General features: G+C 53.9%; 1 protein-coding gene across 2 annotated transcripts in view; it reads right to left on the reverse strand.

The window, feature by feature from the left end:
• Positions 1-22,441, reverse strand: part of RAI1 (retinoic acid induced 1) — a 130,757-nt gene that overhangs the window by 7,358 nt on the left and 100,958 nt on the right. For both annotated transcript variants that reach the window (XM_034783980.1, XM_034783981.1), the window contains one exon: positions 1,029-6,645. In XM_034783980.1, the coding sequence (XP_034639871.1) occupies positions 1,029-6,629 (5,601 nt within the window). In that variant the 5' untranslated portion in view covers positions 6,630-6,645. The remainder of the gene's footprint in view (positions 1-1,028; positions 6,646-22,441) is intronic.

Genomic DNA, 22,441 nt, shown 5'->3' on the forward strand with positions numbered 1-22,441 from the left:
AGTCTTTACCCAGGCTGACTTCCCACTGGAGTTGGCAGGATGTGGCCCCAAATGAATACTAAAGACACATGGCTGCTCATTAATTGGTGTTCCGGTTTCCAATGGCTTCCCACCAGGGGGCACGTGGCGTTTCGCTGGTGAAAAGGGCCCTGTGGGGGGTTTTAATTGCCCTATTTGAAAGTCGGCTGTGTTCTATTGGGACGGATAGAGAACGGGCTCTATTCGGGACGAGCATCGAATGCCCAGAAGAACAGGAACACATCATGGGGCTCAGTGCAGGGGTAACCGGGTGAAAATGCTCTGGCCTGCGAGATACAGATGATCTAATGGTCCCGTCTGGCCTTAACAGTCTACGAGCCTCTGATAGCGTCCCGCTAGCCTTCAGTCCAATATCAGAAAGGGTCCGCACGGGCCAAACCCCACATTTGCGTGTGGACGTTGTGCTGCACGTCTGTCTAGCTGCTCAACTGCAAAGGCGGATGCAGTCTCTGCGGGCACGTTCAGAGAGGCCCTTTGGGAATCTGGCGCTAAGCACTGCTGGCGTTACCTGTTTGCTCCTGCATTCAAACGGGGGGCACCCAGCGCAGGGGCATTCAGGAGGATGCCCTGCCTAGGCGAGGCGCTAGCTACCCGGAGGGCCTAATCGTGTCAGGTGCAGTGCACCCTTTGCTCCAGCTGAGGGGGCTCGACACCTTGCAGGACGCAACTGCGAGGCACCCGGGCTTGGAAATCCGAGCCTGCCTCTCAGGCACTGGAATGCCTTTCCTAGGATGGCCTCCTAAAGGGCTACACCTCGACTCCCCAGCCAGTGACTGCAAAGAATGTGGTTCGACTTGTTTGGAGGATACAATCCTTATGTCTTATGGTAAGGCTCCCCCCCGCCCCATGCACAATCACAACTGTGGGTTTGACCTGCCCTCTCTGATCTGGGCGATCCCGGACTTTTGATAATGGGAGGCGGGTGTGTAGGGCTGGTGAGCGGGTGTGCACGTTCCAAATGGCCCTTTAGCCTAAGGAGAGGCTCTTACCACTTCAGCAGCCACCTTTATCGCCTCCTGTAGCCCATACAGCTTCCCTGCAACCAGGTAAACCCCAGCGGTCCATATAGCACAGGCTTCATGAACCCAGTGCTCCTGCGTGTCTCCCACCGACTCCTGAGACGGGGACTCGGCTTTGTTGCACTCGTGCCGTCTGGGCTTCTCTGCCGCCTCCTCTCCCTCTGTCCTCTCATCACAGCAGTAACAGCTTTGTAGTTTCCTAAACATTCCCCTGGAACTCGACCGGAGCGCGCTCTGTTTCGCTGAGTCAGCGGCACTGTCCAGCCTTGGCGGCTTTCCACTGATTGTACTCGTTGTACAATTATTATCTGTCGTTTTGAGCGTTCTCTCTGCCGGCGAAGGCACGGGAGCCTCTTCGCTTGGCCCCTCCACTTTAATCTTTTCTTTCAGCCTCGATTTCTTTTTCGGCAGGCAGTGCTCCGGGTAATACGGCCCACAGAGGTCCCCAAGGTCTTTGTAATTGGCTGGGTTCCGGCAGAGGCAGCAGACCAGACAGGCTGCGTTGAGGGCCTTGGACACCACTGGGCCCAGGTGCATTGTGGAAGATAAAGGCAGCGCCGCTTTGGGCTGCAGGGAGGCCCCGCCGGGAAGCAGGGCCTGGGCCGAGGACGAAGGCTGCTGCTCCTTGTGGAGCCTGGCCTCCTCCCCGGCTGAGTTGATGACGGTGCAGGTGGTGGTGAACTCGTTGTGCTTTTCCACCCGCACGTAGGGGGAGAAGGGCGGCGCTCGGCTGTCCGTCCGCAGCCGCTTGCACGAGATGTACTTGAGCCTGATTTCGGGCTCCGTGGGGTTAAGCAGAGGGGCCTGCTGCTGCCGCCGCCGCTTCGCCCTGCTTTTACACCTGGAGGCCACGTTCTTGGCCTTGCTACGGGTGTGCCGTTTCCTTTGTCTCTTGGAGTAGCCGTTGTAGTTGGAGTGGTTCGCTCGCTGCTTCTGCGCCCGGGTTTGGGTCTGGGAGCTTCTCCCCTCGGGGGGTTCGTTCTTGGCAAAGTCTTTGTCCTCGGTCTTTGGCTTCTTCCCGTCCCTTTGTCCGTCTTCCCCGTTCCCCAGCGCGTCCCCCGCGCCTGCCCGCTCTCTGGCCGTCAGGAGCAGAGCAGGGGCGAGATGCGCCCGCCTGTCCAATGGGTTTTTGGCCACGCTGAAGGCTGCTGCTTTCCCTTTTCGGTTCCTCTTCTTGGGCAGCAGGCTGACGCTCTTTGCAGCCATGCTGCTGCTGTTGTACTGCACTGTCTCGGGAGATGAATAGGCCTCACCCTTGAAACAGTCAGAGGACAGTTTCTTACTGTTCATTAGTTTTCCTTTTAAGGATCTGTTGTTCGAATTTCTGCATAATTGCTCTGCTACTGAAGCGGCAGGAGCCTTTTGTGCCATGCCCTGGTTTAATGGCCCCGCTTCTCCCACCGCTGGGGTTACACTTGCATTCTTTAAGGCCCGCTCCTTCTCCGCGCCGGCAGGGCTCAGAGGATTACTGTGTGCAGTAGCGGTGGCAGCGGCCGTTTTGCATGCAAACTTCTTTAAATTCGGCGAGGTGATCTTCTGCACAATGGCCTCCAGCTTGAGGCCCCTGCCTTTCCTCGGGGGCAGCACTTTTGTCTTCATGGCCCCCTGAAATGCTGCCCGAGAGGTGATTTTAATACAGACGTTGGGGGGTTCTTTAGCTGGAGGGGGCGTCAAGGCCGCTTCGCAGGAGCTCTTTGTGGGCAGTTTAGCTCTCGCCTTTTTGGTTGACGGCATCCTTTTAAAGAGATTGGGGGAGGCTTCGGGCTTCTCCTCTTTTGTGCTGCTGCTCCGTAAAACTAAATTTCTCTTTTTGGTAGGGATAGGGGACACGAAGGTGGATTTTCTCTTCAGCGAATGCAGCGGCCGCTCAGACATTTTGCTGCCCATTCCGGGCCCGGATTTGGGGAGTTTCATTCTTTTGCCCACCTTCCCTTCTTTGTGTGGCCCCCCTGGGGGTGTGATCTTGAAGGTGGGGGGTAGATGGTTGTTTGAAAGGAGCTTCTTGGGTGTTTTACAGTTTTTGAGCCTGACCTCTGCCGTCCTCTTCTCCCTTCTCCTTTTCGTATAGACCTCCTGTGTCTTGGTCCTAGATCGCAGGATCATGGATCTCTGGTCCTTCACCTCTGCATCTTGGGGCTCTAGGCCTTTAGCCTTCTGGCCAATAAAGTCCTCGTTCTGCACCAAGTTTGGGACCAGGAGAGAAGTGGGATCGCTGGGATTTTGGACAACTTTTGGGGTCGGTCTTCCGGTGCGTTTCCTGGCTTTGAAAGCAACTCTCTGCTTCATGCCACAAACTGATTTCTTCCCTAACTTTTCTTGATGGGCCAACACATTCAGTCCTTCCAGTGGGGCTGGCGTCCTGGGTTCACTCAAGGCAGTGAAAGAGCGGGTACACATCCGAGCTGGCAAGCCTTCAGCTGGAAACCTAGGAGTCTGGCCATGGGTATTTTTGCTTGTTGTTTCCATCTCACCATCTGGCCCTACACATGGATTGGCCACCATGCCAGCTGCCTGGATGTCTTTGAACAGGCCTGGTACTGGTTTGCTGGATTCCTCTCCTTCTGACAACCTGGAATGGACTCTCTTGCTGCGAAGAGTCTTGCCCCTTGAGATTGATTCTGATTTTACCAGCAAATTTTCCGGTAGCATTTGCTTCTTTACCTTGACCAACAAGGTCGTTTCGGTCTCTGTCTTCTCCTGGAGGACACTTTCACCTACCATTGTGTCCTCCTCAGGTTTTATGTGAGGCAGGGAAGATTCAAACCAACTTTTCACCTTGGTTTCAGTGCCGACTGCCGGACCTAAGAGGATAACAGACTGTCCAGACAAACGAGAGGAGGGAGCTGAATTTTCTTTCTCCACTGCGCTTACAGTTTCTTCTGCTGATACCGGCACATCCTTGGAGGAGAGCACTGCAGCATTCTCAGGAGGTTTAGGTGGGGATGTATCGTAGATCACAGATTTCTGCTCTGAACTAGCCAGCTCACACAGAGATGAATATTCTTCTGGTTCCAAATCAGACTCCTTCAGATCTGGAGATGATATCATCGGGATTTCACTGAAGTCCCCACCTGAACAGCAGTGCCTGGTATCCTCCAGCCACCTCTCACTATCTGCTTTGGTGGCCTCATCATACGTCAAAGTGTCTTCCTCTTCCTCCCCCATCTGCTGCTGGCTGAAGTCCTCAGCTTGTTCATTCTTGGCTGGCTGTTCGCCGTCACATATATCCATGCAGCAGGCATTTTTTTTCTCTTTGCAAGACCCGGCCAATTTGCTGTGGAACAAATCCTTGGAAAGATCTGACGATTGTAGGCATGGCCCAAGCTCCTTCCACCTCAGGCATGATTCACTGATGCTTTCATCTGGCCAGTCAAAATGCTCCATGGCATTGTCGGAACCCACTGAGTTGGCCGTGGTGTTTGAATAGCAGCTGTAACTGGCGGCCCCAGAACTCGAAGTAGCAGCTGGGATATTGGGTTTGGAATTATATGCCATGGAACTGGTGACTTTAAGAGCATTCTTTGTTTCAGTTGTTGTAAACTCCACCTGGGCATTCTCATAAACCTCTTCGCTGAAATCCTTACTGTTGTTTCCCCCAGAGGCTTTGTCTAATTTCAGGGGTTCGGTGTGGGTACCCGAGTCGCCTTGGTTGGACCAGGTGCTCTTAACCATTGAGTCCAGACACGTTCTGTGATTTTCTATATGGAAAGGGGATTTCGCGGGGTCTTTGTTTAAAGCGGGGGAGTTGGCCCAGGCTTTGTCTGCCTTCTCGTTGATAGCATCCTGTAGCACAATGATTTCGGAAGCCAGTTCCTCCTGAGATAGCGCACTCAGGAGCAGCCTCGGGCACTCCCTTTCATTGGTCATGTACTTGGTGAATGTTTCCAAGGGCAGGTTCGCATGAATACTCTGGAAAGAATCATCGGACTTTGTGGACATGTCGTCTGGAGAAGTCACCGAGCAGGTAGAGACCGACTCGGGCTTGGCCTTGGAGTTGCTGTTGACCCTCGCTGGACTGCGGCTTTGACTGCAATAAAGGAAATTTCTCTCTAGTTGATCTTCAGACCCGCTCAGATAATCGGCATCCTGAGCTTCAGCATGTACTGACTGAGGGGTGCTAAGAGGGTCCGAAAGGGGGGTCCCTACCTGCTCGGCAGAGTATGTGCTACTCTCTGGACTGCAGTGTTGGCCTTTTAGCTGTTCTGGTGTCCTAGGAGGGTTTTTGATGCCTTTTTTCTGGGGCACAGCTGATTTTGAAAGGAGAAGCTGCTGGACAGTGTTGGAAATATTCTCGACTTGTGAGGTGAGCGCAGTTAGACTTTGCAAACTGAGATCGGACAGAAGATTTTCAGGGATCTTCTCCTTCTGCAAGTTTTTGCAGTTCCCAGACTGAGCATCTGGACTCGTCCCATCTGTTGGAGAAGGATTCAATAAAGGCATGAAATGGCTGTGGTCAGTGATGCCGGCAGGGAAAGACCCTGTGCTGAGAGATTGCTGGCTGTATTGGAAATTCTCCAGGTTTGGCATCAGAGGAGATGGAGTGGAGCTATAGGATGGAGATCTACCAACAGAACGAGCTGGAGAATGACTTGAGCTAGGACTAAATGTCTGGTAATATTGCTCTGGGGTCCTCACTGGAGCATCAGTCTGGCAATAGGTCTGGCCTGGCTGGTTATAATGTTGGTACTTTGCTAGGTTTTGATAGTGAAGCGTTTCCTGGGCATGATGCCGTCCTTGCAAGGGCTGCTGCTGCTGTTGCTGTTGCGGTTGCTGCTGTTGGTCGTAGCTAATTCGGTTTGCCTGATAGCCATGCAGGTTCTGTACTCGCTGCCCAGACGCTAGGTTAGCAGCACCTCCAAGAGGCCGCTCGTGCTGTTGGCTGGAGGGCGCGGTGCAGCTTTTATAGGAGTGAGCTGCCTGGCTCCCTCCTGGGACGGAGGAGTACGTCGAAGATGCTGGGAACTGGGACTGGGAGTGCTGGGTAAAGTGGCCGGTCTGGGAAAAGGACATGGGTGAGGAGACGTCATTTTGGATTTTCTGCCTTTGCAGCTTGGGATACGTCAAGGCAGGTGGCTGCGGCGGCGGCGGCTGCTGCTGCAGGTGCAAGGAATGCGTTCGGAATGGAAGCTGAGCCGTTTGCTCGTGGTACTGCCTGCTGCCGGCGGGAGCCGGGCTCTTTTTCATCAAGTTTTCCTCATATTTTGCCACTCCTCCGGCTAAGGATTGCTGCTGAGCTCCCCAGGTCTGCAGGCTCTCCTCCCCAGAATAGCGGGCCGGGTATGGGCTGTTCTCTTGGACTGCATAATTCGAAAAGGCCGGCCGGCCTTGCAGCTGCTGGCCGGGCAATTGCTTATTTCCCCTGTGATATTTCTCCACGGCGCTGTTCTCGTACCCTGGGTAAGGCAGCTGCTGCTGACTGTAGTATTCTTTCGCCACCAGCCTCTGACGCTCGCAGTTCGGCCCTGCCTGACTTTGATGCCTGTAATTCTCCAGGCGTGATGTATCTTGTGAAGTCTGCTGGTAGTTCTGCTGGTTGCCATGGAAACCACACCTTTCTCGAAAGGACTGCATGGCTCGGGCTTGTTATCTGTGAAAAGAGAGAGAGAGAGGATTCAAATGAACCATTTTCTTTTACCTTGGGTTTGGGAAGGGGGAGGGCGTGTTATATTGTTGTTTGTTTGTTTAAAAGCCGGTACGAGATATTAGAGATTTGTGCCTGTATTGTGGCTGTTGTTTTGCAATGCAGGCCTCCTGACTGTGCACTACAGTCAGACCCACCCCCCACCCCTTAAAGGAAAACAAAACAAAATAAAAACAAAACAAAAATCCCAATGACAATTCCTTTCCCCCCTTCTTTCTCCCTTACCAGCTGCACTCTATTGACACCCTCTGGTTCAGGAACACTGAGCCCATCCTGCCAGCCCCAGCATCCCTGTGGACTCAGATCTGCCAAGGACGGCAACCAATGCAGGCGGCGTCTGGATGCGGCTTGAATGGTGTTAGGTTGCTCGGTGTTTCACGCACCTGTTTTCTCATCCCTCTGCCCCTCGAGTGCTGGCAATCACTTAGCAAAACCATCCTCCCTCCTTTCCCCACACCCTCCCTTGGGATTTCAGGATCCTGTAATCCAGTTACAATGCCTCGGGTTTTTTTAAATTATTAATCATTATTGTTGTGTTATTATTTGACCTATCAGCACTGAGGACAGAAACATGGGCTCTGGTATGGAAAGTCATTTCAACTTCCTGGTTCTGCTTCTCTGCGCCCCCCCCCCCCCAAATCCCCCATCAATAATCTCCTCAATTGGTGTGATACCATCTGGAATCTGTCTGCCCCTTGAAGCAGACGTCTATCAGAAGAGCAGTGAGGCACAGCCATCATAAAACGTCCCTGGTTCCTATCCCCAATTCTGTTAGGAAAGGGCAGTGCCTGCCTTGCGTCTTCCATCTTCTAGGTAGATAAATGGATCACGTGCGGTGAGTGAGACAATGCGTGCTAACGACAGGGGAAAGGTGCATCAGCATGGACATTAAGGGACCAATCCTGTGAGGTGCTCAGGGCTAATAGGCATATCGGGGGCGTAGCAAGGAGCAGGCCCCACCAGCGTCTCTCTAACTTGCTTTCCCTGGAGGGGCTCAGGGTGAGGATTTACTGTTGGCTCATCTGCACCCTGCGCAGCACCAGAGTTTACCGAATAGCACCAGTGGTGCCTGAAATCCCCTTGGTGAGGGATACGGCTGCCTCTCTCACCCCAAACCACCCTCAGAGCTTCCTGGGCCAGGCACGGGTATATTCCCACACTGGAAATCACATGATCTATCCACATTAGAGAAGGATTCTGGTCATGCGGGTTTCCTTCTGACTCCTTCCAGGGGGAGCTAATAAACGCAGTGGGATGTGACCAGAGAGGTCCCTCTAAGGGGATGTGGTCACATCACAGTTAACCCAGGCTCTTACCTGGGGTTTTAGCCCCAACCCCCTACCATCCACACACCATGTGACCTGGGTTTCGAGGTGCTTTAAACCCGGGCTGCCTGACGCGGCTGGGGTTACAGGTGAGAGCGCAGGCTCCGGTTTAGCTCGGGCTGAAACACCCACTTTGCAGCGAGGATGCATGCAAGAGCTGACAGTCCTCCAATGCCTTCCCACAATTCCCCTCCAGTTCTCCCACAACTGACGGAATGGATTGGGAAAGAATCCTGGAGTGTCTCAGCACAAAGAATGTGGGATACGCCCCGGACACACACATGGGTGAGTGGTAGAGACAGTGAGGGTGCAGGGCCGTGTGGAGGCTCACACCACCCAGGCTAGACTAACCCCGGGGCCAGTTACCTGGGCTAACTGTGCAGTGAAGACGTCCCCTACAACGGGTAAGAGCTCGGTCTGCAGGCCTGTCCCCAGAGATGAAAGGAGGAGGAGACGGAAAGAAAGAGGAATGCCTTAACCGTGTGCAAATGGGGAGTCCTCCACGTGAGTTAGAAGGGTTGATCTGACTCCCCTGGGAAGCACAAAAGGGAGGAGGCACCTGGAGGGGACCCACTCGACTGTTCTAACAGTGAGGCAGCATCCCCATTCTTGTTGATTGACTGGCCCTAAACACAAGTACCGTGAATGCTTAGGGGGCCCATATCCTGGCCAGCCAGCCTGCTTTCCCCACCAGGAGTGGTGACAGAAAGGGCCAGTGCCCCATCTTAGGAGCTGGGGTGGGGCACACCATAAGGCCAGCCCGGTTCCTCTTCATACCGCTCCCATTCTCTGAGGAGCAGTGTCTCTCTCTCCCTTCTGTCCTCTCTCTGTGTTTATTAAGGAAATGACTTTAACACGGGGAACGGCCTCTCGCCCTAGTTCCCCACTTCGATTCCGGCTCTGGTTGGTGCATCTAACACATTACACCAGACACCTGCTGAGAGAGTCAAACCAAAGCTGTGCACAGAGGCGGGATTTTTTTCTCTCTCTGTTTTTTGACACGGGCGTCTCTCTCTCCGTGCAGATCTGAGCCGTCACCTGCTCCTTTCGCTAAAGACTTCAGGCTGGCTGTTAAAAACAAACCACCCCCACATAGACCCACACGCACTCCCCCCCCCGACACATGCAAAACACATGCACCCCCCCACATGTAGTCAGACATGCGTGCACGCCCGATCAAACATGTGCATGCACCCAGACACACAATTTCATTCCAGTCTCGTAACAAGCGCGGACACAAATCCCCATCGCAACGGCCCCTGCAGCATGTAGCCCATGAAACAAGGTTACCCCCGCCCCTTTGCACCTTCTCCAGCACGACCATAAAATCCCCACGTTCCGTGCGGCCCCATCCAGGGAAGGTTGCGCCCCCCTCGTTCCGTTGTACCAGGGCGGCATATTTACGAGGCCAGAATGTGCAAAACTCTGCGTGGCTCTAAATGAAGCCGCCTGCACCTTTGTCTGTTGAGCCTCGTCTATCTGCACAAATTACATTTCTGCTTTTATTAGTCCCAGATTGCTCTCATTTCCTGCTGAGTGTCCTGTGGATATCATTAACATTTCAGCACCTTTTATTTATTTATTTCGAAAACCAAAGCCTCTGAAATACATGACCAAAAAACGCTATTAGAAGCGACTCAGAAAGGTGGCATTGCTAATTTCCCCTCTCCCCCCACCCCCAGCACCCCGTTATTCCACTCCCCCTCCCCTAGAATGGAATGCTGGCTCCGCTTAATTCAGCTCTTCTGTATTACAGCTGGATTTCCCAATACGCACAAGCAGCTGGATGCGGTTAAAGCATGTATCTTGGAGAAAACACAGTTCGATTCAAATATGGTGAACCTTGTGCTCAAGTCACCCGACGCAGAAATCGTGGCTTCACTTTCCCCCGTCCCACCAAAGGGGCTAGGGGGGAAGGAATCGGGGAACAAAAGAACACAAATGAAAGAGAGGCCCTGGGGGCACGGGGGGGGGGGGAAACAAAAGGGTGGAAAGGGCCCAAAAGCTACACAAGGAAGTGGGTTTGAAAAATGAAAGCAGCTTGAAAAAACATTGAGCTGTTGCTTTAATGGAAGACTCCTTTCTTTCTCTTTGATTATTAATTATCATTACTTTTCCAAAGAGCCCAGGCAACGCCAGGCTGAGATAATGACACCGTTTGGCTGTGGGGGGAGGAGGGACGTGACATTAGCACAGAAAGAGGGGAATGAACTGGGGGAGATGGCGAGGGAAGGATCCAATTAGAATCAAAGCGGGTTTGGGTCATGGTGACATTTCCACTGACTGATCCCCGGCTGGAAATGCACCTCTCCGGATTTGTCCCTTACCCGCCAACCTCCAAAAGCAATAGTCTGTGAAGCCCCTGGAGCCAGTGAGGAAGGAGAAGGCCTGGAGCAGCCTAGCAGTGGGAACTGATTAGCAATGGGGAATGTGACAACTGATGACAGCAGCCGCCTCCTGACAATAGCTCCTCCAACAATTGATGGCCCTGACTATCTGTGCCTCCCAGACTGTAGGCTCCCCTCCCCCAGCCCCACACATTGGCCAACCCTGAGCATTAATGGCCCCATCTATCTCTGATGTAACTCCTTGGATTTCCATGGGGGGCCCTAACTCCTTTGATACTCACACAGTAGTATTAGGCCCTGTTTGCATTATGCAACACGTTGGTAGCACAACTGGGTTGAAACCCACTTTGGTTCAGCAGTGTAGATAGATTTCAGTGTATATATATCTCCTCAATATATGTTCCATTCTATATGCATCCGAAGAAGTGGGCTGTAGTCCACGAAAGCTTATGCTCTAATAAATTTGTTAGTCTCTAAGGTGCCACAAGTACTCCTGTTCTTCTTTTAGTGTAGATAGAGCCGACTTTTGCTACAGATCCTAAGCTAAAACCTGGCTTTCAAAACCTGGTTATAAACCCACCTGGGCCCATGCACTCAGGCTGCGCAAACCACATGATCGCGCAGGTCAGCCACACAGCCGAAGTCAGCGAAACAGGGTTGTTTCGCTTGTTAGCCAGGCCCTTCAAGCCGGTGGAGCAGCATGCAGCATTCCAGGTCAACGTGCCCTGCTGCACAACAGCCAGGGAGAGGGTTGTGTCAGGGTGACACAAATACCGTACGGCTTCATGCCATAAAGCGCCTTCCCTCACTCTCCCCTGGACTGAAAGAATCCAAATGCAGAGATAAGCGACAGCAGGGGGGAGAGGCGGATTCAGAGTTATGGGCAAGGGAGAAAGCTGCTTTTAGAGGAGACCTGAAAAGGGAGAGAGTCAATGAGGCCGAGATGATAAAAAGCGGCTGTTGCCGAGACTGTGCAAGGGGACAGGGAGGAGGCTGCGCTGTATGAGGGTTGGAGCAGGGACGGGGCTAGAAAGGGGGTGGGGTCCGCGATACTGGCTACAGCAAAACCATGGAGGGGTTTAAAAACAAGGCCGATGAGCTGGGGCAGGTCAATGGGAGTTTCGCCCCCGACTTCAGCAGAAGCAAGATTTAGCCCCAGGGGAAGCGAGGCAAATAAAATTGACAGAAGCCGTGGGCCAAAGCCGTGGGCGGATTTCCTCCTGAGTACGTCTCAGGGGGAGCCCATCAGCACAAGGAAAACACCCACACAACCCTGTATATTCCCCCTGGATTCTCTGCTCCGCTTGTTACATACAAGGCTGCATTCTGCTCTCTGTTACCTGGGCCAAATCCAGAATTCCCCCCCCCCCCAGCCCAATTCTGCTCCCAGTGAGGCCGGGGTCAATCCAGAGGGGCTCTGTTGGAATGAGTTCAGCGCTCTGGATTTATGCAGCACAGAGTTTGGCCCGTTTCCTTTGCTCCCACGTGCTGGGGGCCCTGACCTGGGACACTCCGGATCAGATCCATTCCCACACTCTGTGCTGGCTCCGGCGCGTCAGACATTCCATCCCCCGGCACCTCAGCCCCCACGGCTCCAGAGCAGCGAGACCTTGGCAGTATGCAGTTGCCATGGGGACAACCTCTTATCTGACCAGTGGTTCCGACCATCACACTGTGCAGTGCAGGAGATGCTGTTCAGCTGCCTAGAGCCCCTCCCCCACACCGGCTCACAACTCTGACCGTGGGCGTCTCACCGAGGGAGATCCCCCCGAAATTATATTTCACAGCCATGGGAGAACAGCCATCACTAGGGAGGGGGACATTATTTGCCTGTGATTTTGACCCGACTCCTCTGAAAAGAAGTCAGCGGAGATGAAAATGCTGGAAAAACCTTTGCAGAAATCTGTGTGTTGTTAAAAATAACATAAATGTTGCCTTCCTGGAATGATCGACCAGACCAAAAGTGCATCAATAACATACAAATGCTTTGCCCTTCACAACCCCTCTGAGACAGGGGAATGTTGTTATCTCCCATTTTACAGGTGGGGAAACTGAGGCACATATTAGGCCCTGGAGGGGATGTAGGTAGCTTCCTGCAACACTCACCAGCAAGCCCCTTTGATGAGGCAATCTTTTTTCAGCTGCAAGGAGGGATGGTGTGGCAGGGGAGCTTTTGAGGGCAATGATCACAGCATAAGCTGGGAAGGATGTTGCGATGGGCAGATAATGGAGGACATGGCTGGAGAACAGAACCTGTGAAAATATCTCTGCTTCATCTTGGAAGGGGTAAGGGAGAGGGGAGAGATTGCTCTAGCAACAATCCCGCTGAAATAAGGAGATCCATAAATACAATCCGTTTACTACAGCAGTGGACCCTACAGAAACTGTTTTAATACCATGAGTCTTACAGACGTTGAAGATGATTACTTGTGCCTCAGAGCTCCTGTACATCTCCCTGTTCTGCCCCGGTCAGATGGCGTCTGCGCTTGTTGGATTGGTCCCAGTCTCTCTCTTTAGAGGGTTGCGTCCAAGGGCAGCTGAATATTCCTGCTCATGAATATTAAGGAGCAGGCAAGACTGGCATGATAAGCAGCGATGACGGGAACTCCTTATATCCACCTGAAGCACCAGTGCCCTGTGTAAGCTGACCAAGAGTGACCCTCAGTGCCCCAGTTAAGATGTGATTTTATTCTTCATGTTAGCTCAAATCAAGGCCTTGCCCTTCCGCAGGCTGGCCATCCTGTTACAAAGAGCTACCCGGAGAGACTACACGACTGACACACAGGATGGAGGAGCCCTACGGAGTCCCCATTGTCATTCAGGAGAACAAACTCCTGGCAGTGTGTATCTCGCCCTTCTCTGCTGCCGCTGGAAAGAGAGACCTGGACACAAGTTTGGATCAGATCACGCGTGAAGGGAGTTTACTGTACTCCTTCTCTCTCTTTTACCCCCCGCAAACTGTGCACGCAAATCCAGCCCTGCTAATGATCCCTGGTCAGGAGAGCTGGCCCAGCAAGCGGACAGGAGCAGAGCTGCAGGTGCTTTTAGGATGGGTTGTCACAGCTTTGCATGGGCTCAGGACTGGCACAGCTGGCCACGCCTCAGGTCAGGTTTGAAGTGCATGGTGGGCAGGCCGGGGCGGGAGTATCTGGCTGCATCTGCTGGTCAGGCTTGCGGCACACGGGCAGAGCTGTTTGGGAGAAGAGGGGGGAACATGCACAGCACGCACTCCCCAGCCAGCAGTCCCTCTAACAAACACTAAACGGGAATCACTTTCCTCACTCCCACCCCACAGAAGGAGGCAGATGAAGGGTCTGATCTTACGAAGTGCTGACATCAGCGGGACTGGAGGGTGCTCAGCCCCGCACAAGAGCGGCACAGCACCCTGCAGGATTGGTTCTGAAATGCAGTTCCCAGCATCCCTGCTACCCGCAACAGAGCCAACCCCTCCTTCCCTTCCAAGAGGTCTCCCACGCCCCCTTGCTAGCAGGCGTGTGCTGTAAGGCTGGACTTAGCCAGGAGAGGTCTGTCTCTTCTCAGCAGGTGCAGCTTTGACACAGCTCCATTCCCTCACCTCTTTCCCTCCGGATGCTCTGTCTCTCCTTGTGGCCTGGCTAGCGTGGAACGTAACAGATGCTCCTGCCTGATGCAGGCTGGCCTCAAGTCAAGCTGTCTACAGCAGCAAGGTTTAACGTTCTCTCCGGGCTGAGACCTCGGGGCTGTCCACATTCACGCTCCCAGGTGCTCCCCCCTGCGAGACTGCTCAATGCCCTATTCTCCAGGATCCCAGCTTTCAATTAAGAAGTTTCTAGCCCAGCCCCGTGATCACAATCACAAAGGAAATCAATAGGCAGCTGTCTCATTGAGTCTGCAGTCTGACAAACTGAAACAATAGCACTGAGGCGAGGTGGGAACAGCCTCTCAGCTTAACCTCCACAGCCTCGGTCAGACTGTTGAACCAGCGGGCCCAGCTTGCCGGGGTTGTGACTCTGAGCGTATGTCTACACTGCAAAAATAAATCAAAAAAACCCCACAGTGGCACCAAATCTCAGAGCCTGGGTCAACTGACTCGGGCTCATGGGGCTAAGAACAGCTGTGTAGACCTCCTCGCTCAGGTGGAGTCTGGGCGCAAGGGGGAGGGTCTCGGAGACGAGTGGGGACGCGGCTATTTTTAGCCCGGCAGCCTCTGCCCCAGTGAGCCCAAGTCAAGTGATCTTGGCTCTGAGACTGGATGCCATGGGTTTTTCTTTGCAGTGTAGACATACCCAGACAGCCCATCCAAACAACCACCCCCACTCTCCACCACCCACCAGCTGTGCACACCCAGGCGTGGTTCCGGGCCGCAGCCCGCTCCTGCGGAAGGGGATATTTTCTGAGGGCATGGGGGGGGATCACCAGCCGGGGGTTTGTCAGAAAAGCAATACGACAACAGTTCTGATGAGCGTGAGAAGTAGAGGCGGGACCCAGCATATTAAACCCAGCAGCACTGGCCGGCTCCAAAGGGCAACGAGGAACACTCTTTGGCTAGAATGGTGAACAGGAAGGGGAAGGAGAAAAGCAGGGGCTCCGCGGAGGAGCCCCTTAGGCAGAAGGAAAGCTCCAGGTACTGCCTGCTACCACCTTTTCACGCAGGCGACAAACAAATGCCGGTGAATGACAACTTGGGATTTTGGAGGGGCACTTTCTGGAGGGTTCCCACCCATTTCCCTGCTGAGTAGGAGATTCCACCCCAACGCCCCTCCGGACATCAGAGGCACGCTTACCTGTTTGTCAAATACGACACAGGAATGCTCGGCCAGCGGGCTAGACATTCCCCACAAGAGTACAAAGAACCCCTCTCTCTCTCTGAGGAGCTCAAAGCACTTCACACCACTCCGTGACTTATGTCTCACAGCCCCTCCCACGGCGAGGCTTGTCCTCATTTTACAGAGGGGGAAATGGAGGCACAACATGGGTCAGGGACACGCCCTAGATCCTATAGTCCTATTTTCTAACTAAAGGACCTATTTTTACAGCCTGTTGCCCCCTGTAACTTCACTTCAGTTTTCACCTCTCCATTTTGGAGGGGGATAAGAACATGAATTAGAATTAAAACACCCACTTGATGCAGGGCTGGGAACGTGCAGTCACTGGCCAAATATGCTACAATCCTTCACTTCCTTTCACAGTGACCCGCCACTTGTCATCAGCAGCATCCTTGCGAGTGGTCCACAGCTGACCCCTCTGCTGTGCTAGGAAAGAGAGGTGGGCCCAGAACTTGGGCTGGAAGTGGGGGCCAAGTGCTCCACAGATGGAAAAGGTCAGAGAGCCTCAGCCGTTCCCAGCAGGCGACCTGGGAACTGCTTACTCAACGCCCATCTCATGAGAAACACTGCACACTCTGTGCACACCAGCCCCGTCATGTGCCCCAGACAAAGGGTTTACGCTGTCGGGCCGGCCAAGTGAGATGGAGCCCTGCGGTGGCGTTGAGGTGTCACAACACAGCTGTGCAGACGCTCGCGGCAGTGAACGCCAGCCGCTCAGATGCACGGAGCCTTCTGCCGCCGTTTGTGATGGTTTTCTGATGCCCGCTCGGGGGGAAGATAAAGGCCCAGAACTCTGCAAATGAAGGCCCTGATCCAAAGCCCTCTGAAGTCAGGGGGACTCTCCGCACGGACGTCAGCACGCTGAATGAAAGAATGGCGGCTCGGGGACTTCACCCTCCGACGTCACTCACTCTGCTCGGAGGAGGGGCGGCTACCGGGAACAGCACACGTTTTCACTGACAATGCCGCCAGCTCCTTTGGACCTTGTCACTCACCCCTCCAGCCACTGCAGTCCTGGGCTGCTCCAATCCTCTGCCAGCTCCCCGCACCGCTCCAAGCCTGCCTCCTGCTTCCAATTCTCTAAGGGCCTGGTCCTGAGAGAGGCTGAGCGCCTGCAGCTTCCACGGACTTCAACAGGACGTGGGAGTGCTCAGCTCCCCGCAGGATCAGGCCCTCGCTGCTCCCACTCAGCTGCTCCAGCCTGTTCTCTCAGTCTCTGGTTGCTCGCTCTTCGGGTGATGTGACATCAGCAAGGTCTTGCAAACTAAAAATAACCAGTGCTGTTGCATGGTAATAATCTGGGGAAAGCACTGTCATCCCGGCTCCCTGACTGCTCCCAAGCTCCGCACCCCAGCCCCCCAGAGTGCTCCAGATGGAGCGTTACAAAATGCAGCCCCCTTGCTAAGCGGCAACCCCGGGATGCCAGCTGCCAAGACACCGAGCCGACCATCTAGCCTAGATCCTGGGTCTGCCCACCCTCCGCCAGGGTAGCAGGGGAAATGGCAGCCCCATGCGGTGACCTGCCCCTCCCCCCCCAGCCCCACTGGGAAGAGAGCAGCAGTGGAGGGGGGCAAGTTTCACATTGCAGCCCGATCGTCCTTTGCACGGGGAGCCATGGAAAGGCGGCGAAGGCTGGCGCTGTGCAGCCCTGCCCCCTGGCAGAAAGCGCCTGGCAGCCCAGGAGATGCCAGCGGCACTTCCCGAACCACGCTCTGGCAGGCTGCCACACCGCAAACTGCTGCGTGTAATTTGATTATTAAGGTGGGGGGGAGAGGGGGGAAGAGATCAGAAATTGCCCAGCCCCCGCCGGGCTATGCTGTGCCGTGCTAAGGCGGGGGCCCCTCTCCAGCTGGCAGAGGACAGAGCTAATTGTGCAGCCACTCTCTGCTCGTGGGCACTGAAATGAAGCCGGGCCCCGCTCCCGGCAATTAGGCTCCGACTCAGGGATGATGTCTGTTAGCAGCCTCCGAGCGAGAGATGCGGCGTGCTCCCCCCCTCCCCAAAAGCTGTGTGCACCCCCTTGGTGGGGGACCTGGGCGGACGGGTGCTTCCCTCCCCAGGGGGGTGGCTTGTGTGTGTGTATGGGGGGGTGCCTCCTGGCACCCATGGGGTTCGGGCACCCATGGCTGGGATCCAAGCGTGGGGGAGGTGGCAGCCAGGCGGCTGCTCGCGACAGCTGTTCCCTCGGCGTGCTAGACAGGCAGCAGCACGCCCTGAGCTGCCGGGGGAGTGGCAGGAAATCCGCAGGACTCCCCCGGGGCCAGGTAAAACTTCCTGGGGCTCATTTCTGCTCTTCGCAGCCCGCCCGCCCTCTCGGCTTGCTTGGGCACGGCGCCCAGTGGGCTGATCCCGGCGATGAGCAGGTGCCCATAGCCCCTCTCCCTGCCCGGGGCAGCCGGGTGCAAGGTCACCCGGCAATCTCCCCATTGCCTCCCGCTGCAGGGACACAGGGTGGGAGAGGAGCAGGGCAGCCCCGGACTTCTGCCTCCCCTCGCCCCCCTTCAGTATTAATTAGAGCAGGGGGGAAGGATTCTTAAGCCACCATCAACAAGCCGCAGCAACCAGCCCCTTGGCTCTGCCTTTCCAGACATGTGGGCACGCACAGGGACGCAGGGGAAGGCGGGAAGGGGGGCGGCTGGGCTAAGGGGACCCCCCCCCACAATGGGGAGGAGGCAAGAGAAAGCAGCTCTCCTCCCCAGCCTCCATCATTCATCTTCCCCGATTCCCCGCTGTACACTCCCTCGGAAATCAGCCGAGTGAAGCAGCTGTTCCTTGCACACTTCACTTGACCACAGATGATGATAAATGAGGCTGGGGCTGTGCCGAGAATGTGCGCGTGGGGGAAGGGGATGGCTCACTCGCTGCGGTCACTTGCAGCCCCTCTCGCTCCCCCCTCCCCACCCCAGACAGCGGGGAATGCCCTAGGCGGGTTCCTCCTAGCTCAGCAAAGGGCGCGGTGTGAGGGGCTGGAGCCTGCCCCACGCTACACCGATGGCCCCGGCTGCGAGCCAGCGGCAACGTCAAGCCCCCACGTGCTCCGGGAAATTCGGTGCGAGGGGATCGCGCGGGGCTCGCCCCCTGCAGGGCACAGCGGTGCTGCCAGCAAGGTGCCCTACGAGAACGGCCACACTGGCTCAGCCCAGCGGTCCATCGAGCTCAATAGCCGGTCTCCGACCATGCCGAAGTCCTGCGCCTGGGAGCTCCGCACATGGGGCTCCATTGTGCATCACTGCAGGCAGGCAGAAATGCTGTTTTGTCCCCTCCCTCCAGCTCCACTGCTGCTCCTCCTCCTCCTCCAGGCTCCACCTTTGAAGCCCCCCTTTCCCACCCCCTAAAGGCGCTAGGTCGAGCCTCCCCTCCCCAAAAGCGCTAATGCCTGGGTCCCCGCTGAGCCCCTCCTCCCCCTTGCGTGCATGCCCTTACCCTGCTACCCATTAACAATTGTAAATAATGGATCTCTTTCCTCCAGCCGCCTGCGAGGAGAGAGGTGCGGCGGATGGAGATTGCTGAAGGATGCTAATGATCAGGTGGCACTCGGTGGCAGCATGCAGGGCTCTTGGGGCGCTCAACCTCCTAGTTAGCAGTGGGGCTGGTGCTCTCCCGGGGGGGCTTTGCTGCTGTCAGGCTTTTTAATGCTGGAAGCAGTGCTCTGAATTCAAGGGGGAGCCCGGTGACTGTTCTAAATGCTCAGTAACTTCCCGGCCAGACAATGCCTCCTCCCTTCCCCACTGGGATATCTTCCTTCCTTTGATGTAATACATTGCTCTGTCCGCTGCAGCTTCTGCCCACTTCCTGTGTCGAGCTAGTCTTAGAGGCTTGTTGCTCTCTGCGTTTATGCTCGCACTCATCCCCGTACCCATTTGGAAACCTCAGCCTCGCTCCCCCTTACTCCCGCCCTTTGGTCCTCAGCCTGGAGACTCCACTCCTCCCAATCTAGGAATTCAAAAGAAAACACTGGCTGGGAATACGGATAATGACTCAACATTTCTTCCTACCACCCAGGATCCGATTCTCCTCTTGCATGCACCGCTAATGCTCCACTGACTTGCCTCACGTCCGTTTGAATCAGAGCGTTCTCACTCTCCTTCTTTTGGAGAACGGCTCAGATGCTGGCTGTGGGGTTTGTTTTTTTTCTAAAGCCGCTCTGGTGCATTCAGTCTCACACCAGATGTGGAGGAGAAATGGCCTGGGTGTATTAATCCCTGTAACCTCCCCTCCCCCCTTCTGTTTTTGATTCTTTCTTCCTTAATTTTTCCTTTCAATTCTCTACCTTTCCCAAGCAACTTTAAAAAACAACCACCATCACCAAAACGGGCAGCCCTTAATTATGTCACAGGTCAAAAGGGCAAAGGTCCATCCTTTTCACCTCTTCCCAAGGCCGAAATCGCCAGTGGAATTACAAAAACGAGTGAGGGGAGGCAGGTTACGCTGAACTCCAGCCATGAGGATATTGGGAAGATCCTATGTTCTAAACCCCTGAGCAAGTCTCCTAACTCCCTAGTGCTCAGTGAAATGCCAGCTGGCAAGCTCGGTTCAAAAAAAGCCAGGAACCTCCCTGCAAACCCGATGCTCAACCTGAGTTGAGCATTCCCAGGCAAGTGATTGGTACAGCAGGGAAGGATGCACTGTCGCAGAATGCATAGCCCAGACTTAACATGTAGGGAGGAAAAACTCGTTTATTACTTCTCCCACCAATCCCCCCTCCCCTGGATTGGCATCAACCTTGAGAGGCTTGCAGGGGAACGGCAAACAAGCCCATCGTTATGCAGAAAACGGGACTAAGGTTAACAAGGGACTTGGCACTTCAGCCTCTGCACCTAAATCTTTTCAGCACTCTGCCTGAAGCTTGTGACGCAGGCAGACAAAAGCAAGGACGGCTGAAATGATATACTGACCCTCTGGCCTTCACGTCTCTCACTGTGCCTAGGTATTGCAGCAGGTTCAGGGAACTGATTCCAGACCAGTAACCACTGGAGGCGCAATACAGTGCCTAATGCAAGATAGTGCCTCATATACTCAGTGCTGACCCGATGGCCTTCTCTTAACTGATGGACTTCACAAGTCCTGTCAATCTCTAGTGTGTAAGTGTTCACACTAACAAGGCTGACATGAAATTGTGGCATGGGAAGACTTAAAGACCCAGTGTTATGAGTTGTCTGTTCTCAACCTGCCCCAAGTGGAGGAAGACAGATGGTGTATTGAAGTTCATTCACGGGGGGGTGTCCCCACAATGCACCAGACAAAAGCATTGGCAGTGCGTAAGTTCAACTGCTTGTCATATGTACGGAAGAGCATACCGTGGTGCCAATCAAAGAACAGTTCCATAGGTGGACAGAATGGTACGTGTCTCTGCGTAAGCGCCAAAGCTTGTCTCTCTTACCAACAGAAGCTGGTCCAATAAAAGATATGACCTCACCCACCTGGTCTCTAATATACTGGGACCAACATGGCTACAACAACACTGCATATGTCCCTACCGGCACACGTCTGCTTGGCCAGTCCTGGCCCCCTCTGCGTACGTACTCGCGTATGCAGCCTGCGCTTGTAGCCTACAACACTGCATCCTGACTGCTACTTTTAGCGAGCTAGCGAGGTTAAATCTAGCACAGGTACGTCTACATAAGCTGTAAATTACACTTCTGGTTAAATATCCTGAGGCCCTGGCGGAGCCCTCCATCACCTCGAAAGAGCACCCGGCCTCTTCTTTCATCACCACCCCTCATGGCCCCACACCGCATCAACCAGGCTTCACAGGAGGATCAGGCGGGGTCCCTTCAAAGCCCAGCAGTGCTGATCCTTAAGAAGTCCCTACAGCACTTTTGTTCATCCCCCTGAAGGAGAAAACCTCCACCAGTTTCGTAAAAGACCCCACTAGACATGTTGCCTTTTGTGTGAATTTCACACGGCATTCTTGGGCTCCTAGCAGGTGGCATGGATGTGCAGCACACACTCAACCGAAACTCCTGGGAGCTGAAACGGGGGGTCCTCTCACCGCTCTAGCTCTGAAAACAGGGAGTCCTAGTGACAATGCTGACACAACTTTAACTATAAATTGCCTGAAAGTCACCCACAACCATGATAAGCTTTGGATAACCCTCCGCTGCTGCTCAGAGCAAAGCGATGGGCCATCTGGATGGAAAGCATTTATCTTTTTTTTTTTAAAACATATTTTCTGTCTTATAGACTGTGACTTTCCTTCCTTCAGAAGAACTATGAGATTCCAAAGTAGTTTAAATGTAAAAGAAAACAACCCAACAACCTTGTGTTAAAAGAACCAAATCATTTCCCATTCTTCTTTATAGTATCATTCTGTTTTAAATTACAGACAGTTCATTTACACATTTCTAGTTAACCTATACCTCTCTCTCATCCACCATTTTCAAGCCATTACTGGGCAAGAGCTTATAAAATTTTAAGTGCATTCAAAATCCACACCATATTTAATCATGGAATTAACTCATTTGCTTATGCAATCACAGTAAATGTCCTGTATGTAGGCAACACGTAAGAGTTGTCTGATCACAGCTCGCCAGCAGAAATATTGGTCCAGGCCTAATAGGAGAGAGGAATAGTCTTGTGAAGCAGAGAGTGTGAGTGTGTGTGTGACCTCCTTAGGCAAGTCACATCCTCTCTGCCACACTTTTCCCATCACTGAAATGGGGATAGTAATGCCTACCTAGGAGGGATGTTGTGAAACCAAATTCACTGCAACTTGTAACAAGCGTTACAAGTGCTGTTATTATTATTAAAGCTTTTTTATCCTGCTTCTCACTCTAGCGCAGGGGTTCTCAAACTGGGGGTCCAGACCACTCAGGGGGTCACGAGGTTATTACATGGGGGGGTCGTGAGCTGACAGCCTCCACCCCAAACCCCACTTTGCCTCCGGCGTTTATAATGGTGTTACATATATTAAAAAGTGTTTTTAATTTATGGGGGGGGGGTCGTACTCAGACTCTTGCTCTGTCAAAGGGTCACCAGTACAAAAGTTTGAGAACCACTGTTCTAGCGCATACTGTGTATGGATCACAGAGTCTTCTCTGCCTGAGCTGATAATGGCGAATTGCTCTAGGATATTTAGTGCTCTGCTCTCATGCAACTGGTTGGTGAGGCCTCCTCCATCAGACACAGTTAAGTAGGGTGTGAAATGCCCTTTTACCAGCACTGTGATTGGATAAGCTGTCTCGCTGAAATTACAGAATCAAAAAGGCTGTTTCATTATCACGAGGCCAGGTTAGAGGAAAGGAACCACCAGAGTGCATGGGCC

This window comes from Trachemys scripta, chromosome 10 (genome assembly GCF_013100865.1).
Source record: "Trachemys scripta elegans isolate TJP31775 chromosome 10, CAS_Tse_1.0, whole genome shotgun sequence".
Taxonomy (NCBI): domain Eukaryota; kingdom Metazoa; phylum Chordata; order Testudines; family Emydidae; genus Trachemys; species Trachemys scripta.